This window comes from Cyprinus carpio, chromosome A10, assembly GCF_018340385.1.
Source record: "Cyprinus carpio isolate SPL01 chromosome A10, ASM1834038v1, whole genome shotgun sequence".
In the NCBI taxonomy this organism is placed as follows: Eukaryota; Metazoa; Chordata; class Actinopteri; order Cypriniformes; family Cyprinidae; genus Cyprinus; species Cyprinus carpio.
Genome location: NC_056581.1, coordinates 15,135,619 through 15,144,927, shown reverse-complemented (window position 1 = coordinate 15,144,927; position 9,309 = coordinate 15,135,619). Strand labels below are relative to the sequence as shown.

The following is a 9,309-nucleotide window of genomic DNA, read 5'->3' as shown; positions in this document are numbered from 1 at the left end:
ATAGTTAATATTAAGTTACTTGTCTACATTGTCTGACTATAACAGTATTGCCTGATGAATTTATGAAGTTAATTGCAACCTCTGAGCCTTAATTTTGAAAAAAGCTTATAAAAATACACTTTTGAATTTGACATAAGAGATAACATACTTTGAATAAAGTTAGAAAAAAATGCCCCTGTAAATCACTTAAAGGAGTCCAGTATTACTTTGTAAATGGGAAGGCTAATTTTTTATATTGTTCAGAGGGAGCTCCTGAATTTTTTTCTGTGCTCCTGATTTTTATGTATTTTTTAATTAGCAGCACAAGTGCTCCTAAAAATAAAAGTAAGCATAGTGCCCTGTTTAATGAGTGTGGTGGTGCTTATGAGGTGCTGCTCTGGGACAGGTGTGGCTGGGAGGGAAAAATCACAGTATACTCACTACAAAAAACTAGACTACACAACTGAGTGTTGTAAATACAGCTTAACCACTGATCTAGTTGTGTCCTCTTTTGGAAGGCCAAACAAAGTAGTTCCTCTTTCACAACGAAACACAGTGTCTCCACAACATGGCAACAGCTATAATCAAAGGTTACACCTTCTTTCTTTGCATGAACATTTGGGTGGCATTATGCAAATCTTCCCACATCGCGACATAGACATGTGGGGGCTTGTTAGAATGAGCCTTTTTAGGTAGGAGCGGTTGACTCTTGAATTTATAAAGAATATCTCTTTGAATTTGAGACTTTAGTCTTTGCAAACTTTACAGATCTTCTTTATGCACCAACAGCTTGTAACACTCCAAAGATAAAGGAAAAATTGAAATCGCATCATATGACCCCTTTAAGCTTGGCTATTTGGATGGCAAATGTTCATAAAGGGGGTAACTTGGATAACTTGGTAACTTGGATAACTCTTAAAATATTTCACACACCATCCCTTTAATAAACAATTTAGTGGAAGATCATCTCAATAATACGTGCAAAACATAAATAATACCAATTATAATTGTGTTTCTGAGATTTTACATCAGTGATGTTTTCTGCTATCATAGTAAAGTGTAAGCCAACTGAACAAATACAAGTCCATGTATCTGACAGATCAACCCATGTGACTTCCTTGAAAGAAGCCTACCCACAGTTACATCTTAAATCTTAAAATATTTCACCCTGCATCCACTTTCATTCATGATACCCGAAGGACATATTAATAATGTTGTTAAATAATGCTGTGTACAAGTTCAAGATGCATTGAAATTGGTAAAACACATTTCATGTCTGCATAATTGTTCTTGTCTAATAAATGAACATATATGCTATAAAGGAAATTAAGTTTAGTATCAAATTATTTTTACCTACTAGACTGTTAATTCAGTTTATTTTAGACTGAATAGGTTCAGTAAAGTAAATTAAACTGTATGAGTCGAACGTGGGCAAACTGAGTGGCAGTCACTGAGTTGGTGACTATTAACAAAACTTATTGATGATTAAAGGACTGTTATCATCCAATCATTATCAATATTTACATAGTCTAATAGTAGTAAATTTATCTCTGTCACACGTTCCACATTGTCCTGAAAAATCTAGTGACCAACAGAGCAGTATCCGAGTGGTCACCATAAAAGTGAGCCTGTAGAACGTGCAACAGCACCTCATTTTCACTCTAAAACATGCAGTGCTCATGTTTATATTATGAAATTATGGCCTTTTGATTTATAATAATCACATTTACAAGTAAGATGCCTGTTATAAAATTTAGGACTTATAAAAAACCCTGCAGGGACTTTTTTTTTCCCACACATTCTCCTAAAGATATTTTAAAGACGCGCACATATATTCTTAGCAGCAAATGCGAGTGAAATGCTAGCACTGTTGAGTTATACTAATGTAGTCTGTATGCTAAAGTCAGTTGCTGTTGGAAACAGTAATACCATACTAAGTATATATTAAGTAATAAGAAATTTTCTAATTAGTAAATTTAGATTTTTTTTTTATCTGACCGATACATAAATGTTATTTTTTATACTATTGGTATGGATATAGCAACACATAAAAACAAGTGGTAACACTTTAGTATAAGGTTCAGTTAACATTTCCAACTCAAGAACAATATACAGCCACAAAGAATTGTTTATTACACTTTGTGCCAATATCATGGACCATAATTATGTCAGCATCACTTGGTCATTGAGTATAGTTTTGGCTCCTTCTCAATGCATCTTATAAATGTTGTCATATTGTCTTGCACCAATCCAGTCTGTTTTTCTTTATTAGTAACATTCAATTATATAGGAGGAGGTGTTGATTTTTATCTTTAGCTTCTTGCATTCTTTCTTATCATTTTACAGGTTAAGTAAAAATATGAATATGCAGTTTAGCGCATATATTTAGCAAAATGCTTTATATAAACAAAGTAGTCAGCTAGAATATATATATATATATATATATATATATATATATATATATATATATATATATATATATATATATATATATATAATTTGATGATTCTGCTGAATCATCAAAAGCCAATCGCATTTCCCAGCACCTAGCCGCCTGCCACACCCAAGCCACTCACCAGTCTGTCTCCCCTGCCAGCAGTCCCCCAGTACCAGAACCCATGCAACTGGATTCCACCCGGCTTTCTCAATGAGCTCGCAGACTCACAGCTGAACTCTGCCTCTATTGCGCCGCTACCAACCATTACATCATTGCTTGTCCCGTCAGACCCCCATGTCCTGCTGGGAAGTACTATTCAGTTTGACCCAGTAATTGCCACACTTTCTGTGCTTACAGTGCAACTATTCACTCCAGCCTGTTCTGTTACAGTCTCAGCCCTGGATTACTTGGGCTCCTCGGGCAACTTCATATCTCAAGACCTCCTGAGCTATCCTCAGCTGGCTCACCACCGCCATGCCCAGGAGCTCCGAGTCAAAACAATTCAAGGAAAACTGCTAGGACTTGGGCAAGTGAAGTATAAGGTAAAAAAGAAGGGGGGCTTGCGCCCTGCATTGATTATCAAGCTTTGAACTTGCAGATGGTCAAACTTCCTTAACAACTTCCCCTGGTCCCAGCCGCTTTCGAGGAACTCCAGGGGGCATGCATCTTCTCCAAGCTGGACCTGCAGAGCACATTTAACCTTGTTCGAATCCGGGAGGGCGATTAATGGAAGACAGCCTTCAGTACCCCTTCCGGCCACTATGAGTACCTAGTCATGCCGTATGGCCTTGCCAACGCCCCATCCGTCTTCCAAGGATTCATGAACGAGGTGTTCCGAGAGTTCCTCCACAACTTTGTGATTGTTTACATCGATGATATCCTCATCTACTCCCAGAACCTGGCCGAACAACGGCACCACGTTAAGCAGGTCCTTCAGAGGCTCTGTCAGCACCATCTATAGCTCAAGCTGGAGAAGTGCAAGTTCCACCACCCCACTGTGCAGTTCCTCGTTTACATCATCGGCCCGGAAGGAATTCAGATGGACCAGTGGAAGGTAACAGCCATCACAGAGTGGCCCATTCCCCAGTCTTTAAAAGAGCTTCAGAGATTCCTAGGATTTGCTAATTTCTATTGACACTTCATCAAGGATTTCAGTTTCCGGAGTCAGAACCGTGTTGTCCCAGCAGTTCGGTGAGCCTTCACACCTCCAGCCTTGTCCATACTATTCCAAGAAACTAACCCCAGCGGAGCAGAATTATGATATTGGGAATAGGGAGTTGCTGGCCATTAAACTAGCCCTAGAAGAGTGGCGGAATTGGCTGGAGGGAGTTACCATCCATTCACAGTAATCACAGATCACAAAAATCTTCAATATCTCTGTGATGCCAAGAGGATCAACCTCCCGGCAAGCCCGCTGGGCTCTGTTTTCACCTGGTTTAATTTTATCATCACCTACCACCAAGGAAACCGAAATTGCAAAGCTGATGCCCTGTCCAGTCTCCACTCCCTTGATGCTCCATCTGATCCCGAGCCGATTCTCCCTCCAGCCCACATTGTAAGCCCCATCCTCTAGAACATCGACAGAGATATCAGAGCCACCACTCAGGCCGAACCCGCTCCACTGGGAGGCCCAGAAGGGAGAACATTCATTTCCAGTTCCCAACAGTAGTCCCTTCTGGGGTTACTTCATAGTGTACCGGGCTCTGGACATCCAGGCAGCCAATGGACCCTCTCGCACCTCCAAGCTCGGTACTGGTAGCCCAGTATGTCCCGTGATGTCAACCGATACGTCCGCAGTTGCTCAGTCTGTGCCATGTCATCGACCCCTCATCTCCTTCTGGTGGGCAAGCTCATGCCCCTACTTATTCCTCGTCGGCCCTGGTCACACATGGGGATTGATTTCGTGACTGACCTACCAGAATCTGATGGTAACACATGTATCCTAGTGGCAGTGGATCATTTTTCAAAAGCCTGCAAGTTAATTTCCCTCCCTGGGCTACCAGCTGTCCTAGAAACTGCAGAACAATTGTTCACACATGTCTTCAGGAACTTTTGAATACCAGAGGATATCGTCTCTGACCGGGGTCCTCAATTCATCTCCCATGTGTGAAAGCCCTTCTTCTGTCTGCTAGGGGTCACAGTAAGCCTGTCCTCCAGCTACCATCTGCAGATGAATGGACAGACTGAGCGGAAGATCCAGGAACTCGGATGTTACCTCCAGGCATACTGCCAAGAAGATCAATACAGCTGGAGCCACTTCCTCCCTTGGGCCAAGTAGCACAGAATTCCCTCTGGCAGAGCACCACCGGCCTCACGCCCTCCCAGTGCATACTTGGCTACCAGCCCCCACTCTTTCTGTTGACAGGAGAGCCATCAGAAGTTCCAGCTGTAGACTACTGGTTCCAAGTGAGCGAGAGTATGTGGGACTCAGCTCATGTCCACCTCCAGCGTGCAGTACGGAGACACTATACCTTCGCAGATGCCTGGCATGCCTCTACTCCCTCATACCATTCAGGAGACAAGGTATGGCTGTCCACCCAAGATCTGCGCTTCCGTCTGCCCTGTAGAAATCTGAGTCCATTCACGATTCGGAGGCAGATCAATGAGCTTACCTACCAAGTCCAATTGCCACGCCGGTACCGAATTCACCCCTTCTTCCATGTTTCCCTCCTTAAACCCTTCACTCCTTCCACTCCATAACTCCACAAGCCAGATGAGCCTCCTCCTCCAGAGATCCTAGACAAGCCATCAGTATATCAGGTCAGAAACATCAAGGACTCACAGCGACGGGGTGGCCGACTTGAATACTTGGTTGACTGGTAAGGATATGGACCAGAGGAACATCCCTGGGTGGTCCAGGATGACATTCATGATCCCATTCTGCTGGAGGAATTTCATCATGTCCATCCTGAACGCCCCACACCCAAAGGCCGTGGCCGCCCCCGTCGCCGCATGAGGGTGTCAGGAGTCGCCCCTGGAGGAGGGGGTAGTGTCAAGGATTCACCACAGTAACAGCCACCTCCGTCATCACAGTCACCTGCTCCCACTCACACCAGATCCCTGTCACCTGATTACTGATCACCCGCACCTGCACCCACCAATCAAGTCAGCTAGTAAATCACTCTCACCACAGTTTGTCAGCATCTGGTCTAACATTCACTAGCCCAAACTGTTACCAGACTCAGTGTGGACTAACCTGTGTATACTTTTCTTCAGAACTACCTGTGATTCTCCTAAGTTGCACTCCTTGTTCCCTGGTTACCATCTCTGACGATCCTGCTACCAAGAACCCTCATCCACCTTCAGCTAAGACCCACTGAACTGTTGCTATTTCCTAGATACTCACCTGCCATTAGCTCCTAACGATCTGCCATCAAGCCTGTCAATAAATCATCCTGTCCTTTCACTTACCTGCAGTCTCTGGCTCGTTTAGTGACAGTTCTAAAGTCTGGCACAATATTTTTTCTTTGTTATTTAAAGAGCGGGTCAATAATATGCTCCTAAAGGCAGGTGCACAACACACGTACACTTTATTTACTACACACACAGGGATGCGCAGCAACACACAAACATTTAAAAAAATCAAAAATGACATTCCTCCATGTAAATAGCAAATCTGACATGGCGCTTGTGCAACTGGCTTTTAAAGGGAATGGTAGATAAGACTCTGATTGGTTTATCGCATGTTACGCCCAAAAAACACCCATTACTCATTAAGAAAATAGGGAAAACCTGTTTAGACCATGCGCCCAGGCGAGCCGACCATTTTTCCATTGTTAAACTAGCAAAAGTGGATTCCAACACCCCCAGAGTGCACCTAAGGCGTGCGCTTTAGACCATGTGCTTAGATCATTAAAAAAGGGCCCATAACATGTAAATTTATATAGTCACCAGTGGCAGCAAATCTCAGCAAAAATATCACTCGCAAATGAATGTTTTTGGTCACAATTGTGACCGGTTTAGTCACAGTAAACAGTTTCAGGAGTCCTGAAACTGATAAGAAACAATTCTGGCATTTCAACAATATATTTTCAAACTTCATCATTTACCCTTATATACCTCACTTTCTTTCCATCTCATCACTGGACGGGTAGTGCTGCTTCTTCATTTTCAAACATTAACACTGACACAAGCAAACTTTATCAAAGTTATTTTTACCAAGCATCACTGTCTGAACCCATGACATGGAGCCCTATGCAACCACATGTCATTAATTAGGTAGAGCCAGCACTGATGTTACATTCCTAAATGCATGTTAAATTCACAACACATGCAGACATCGAGTTTGCTGCATTCTTGGGAACCAAACTGCTGAAAACACCACGTATTGAGCTTCTAGCATAAACACAGTTCTGTGCTTCGCTTTGGAACTCGCAGCACAACATAAATATATATTTAATTAAATTGCAAAGCACAATGTAAGAGACCTTTTAGGCAAATATGAAAAGTTAAAAAAAAAAAATATTTTGGTTCATTATGAAACTGTGGTGGAACAGATTAGACTGTTGAGGGCCACCCGTCTAGATCATTAATAGGAAAATAATAATTACAAAAATAAAAAATGATTACAAAAAAATATAGCAGAAATAATGTATAGGTCCTAAATAAGGTGTCTAAAGATCACATCAGTCAAAATAATGTCATTATGCAGCATCAGAGTGGGTGGTAGATGGGTTGGTCAGTCTGATCCAGACACTATATAAATGAAAGGACAGTATGGAGAGCAGAACAAACTCCTAACAGGAGGAGACTCACACATGGCCTATGAGATAGAGGATCATGAGACTCAATACTGCTTTCCTGCCATCAACTCATCATGTATCAAGGGAAAACGCACCAGGCATGAATACAATGTTTTATATGTGTTTTTTTCATTGCTGTCAGCATGGACTGTGTTTCTGAACCTGCTGGTGATCATCTCCATCTCTCACTTCAAGAAGCTTCACACTCCAACCAACCTGATCATTCTCTCTCTGGCTGTGGCCGACATGCTTATTGGACTTGTGATGCCCATAGAGGCCATAAAGCTGATTGAGATGTGTTGGTACTTTGGAGACACTTTCTGTAGACTCTTTTACATATTTATTGCGATGCTTCTCTCAGCATCTCTTAGTAATTTAGTTTTAATTGCTGTTGATCGTTATGTGGCTGTTTGTCACCCTTTACTGTACCCACAGAAAATAACCATGACTAAAACATTAATAAGCATCTGTCTGAGCTGGTTTTGCTCCTCAACTTATAGCTCTGCCTTTGTAATTAATAATAGTTATTTTGACATTTCACGTAGAACATACATGTGTTATGGAGAGTGTTATCCTATGGTGGGTTTTGCTTGGATAGTCACTGATCTGTTCATGTGTTTTATTTTTCCTTGTATCCTGATAATATCTTTATATTTGAGGATTTTCTATGTTGTACATCAGCAAGTGAAAGTTATAAACACCCTGATGAAGGGTGACAAATGCGTAATTAAAGGTTCAGTGAGAAGTAAATCTGAGAGCAAAGCTGCTCTGACATTAGGAATCATTGTCACAGTTTATCTGCTTTGTTGGATTCCATATTATATCTGTTCCATATCAGGAGTTTCTTCCATTACCATAAATGTTTTGACATGGTTCGTGTTTAGTAACTCAGGTCTGAATCCTATGGTCTATGCTTTATTTTACCCCTGGTTTAAAAAGACAGTTAAACTCATATTAACTCTGAAAATATTTCAGCCAGCATCCTCTCTGCTCAATATTTTTACAGAACATAAATTGTAATTAAACTGAAAAAGCCATCATTCTGAGAACAATTTCACAAAAACTGCAACTATCATAAAGCCAAAAAAGGTAAATAATCATAATAGTTATAATTTACACTACATGCATTTTAATATTATGTAGTTTGTTTCATTGAATATCATTCCTTTATAATTATACTTTGTTGCAGGTTTTGTCAGAATTTAAGAATTAAGCAAACTTATTAAGTGAAATAAAAATTCAGTTTTGTTGCATTATCTTACTAGGAAAATTGAATCACAAACCTTCAGTCCAGTGGAATAAATAATAAAGACAAATATTATGTAATTTATGCTTCACTTTTATCATGTTGAATCTGTGCTGATATAAATCAAAAACCAACAATGACAAAAAGAGGCCAGTCATATAGAACTATGTGTAAGGATCAAATGTATTATAATGGTTGTTCATCACAAAGTGAATAATTAAAATGGCTTACAGCACACCTCAGATTAAAACATCTGAAACAAAGTAACTTCAGATTCATCCAAAAGGCATTTAATGGTTGGAGCGACACACAAAGGTAAAGCCTAACAATAAAAATATTAAATATTTTATTGTAACTTTTCAAGTAAGTTAATGTTTATTGTTCCATATAAACTGATGTGAATAAATGTATACTGTATCTGCTAAACATCACCTCATTTAGGCTGATTTTTTATGATCCAAACAAAGGCTAAAATGATGCAAACCATTTTTTTTCTAATCAGTTGCTTTGACTAATTACCTAGTTAGTTTTGAAAGTTCACACACTTTTCCTTTTATTTATTATAAAAATTTTGTATATCACATTTGGGTTATTTTAGTTTATTGATTAATTTACTAAATTAATTTATTAAATTATTAAATAATTCTTAAATCACTGACTCTGCGGTAGAAAGCAGCAGCTGTTGCATCAGACTGTTGTTTGTGTTTGGCTGTGTTTGTTTTGCACCTTTAATGAATGATTGATGCACTTAATGTTGGGTACACACCAAAAGATTTTTTACATCTTATAAGATTTTCAAAATGTGATAGACCACAAACATGAGGATAAAAAATCCTAGATTTAACCTTTTTGCTCCTATAGTGTGTGGTGTGCCATCATGTGACAAAGACAGCACACCACACACA

At 40.0% G+C, this 9,309-nt stretch overlaps 1 protein-coding gene across 1 annotated transcript; it reads left to right on the top strand.

Annotated features, from left to right (window-relative positions):
- The first annotated feature begins 6,913 nt into the window (after positions 1 to 6,913).
- On the top strand, positions 6,914 to 8,178 carry LOC109111319 (trace amine-associated receptor 13c-like). The gene has a single exon (XM_042765750.1). The coding sequence runs from the start codon at positions 7,120 to 7,122 to the stop codon at positions 8,176 to 8,178; it is 1,059 nt and encodes a 352-aa protein (XP_042621684.1). The 5' UTR covers positions 6,914 to 7,119.
- Positions 8,179 to 9,309: the final 1,131 nt, after the last annotated feature.

Excerpts from the sequence above, each read along its gene's own strand:
- LOC109111319 (XM_042765750.1), top strand. The coding sequence starts at position 7,120 with ATGAAAGGACAGTATGGAGAGCAGAACAAACTCCTAACAGGAGGAGAC.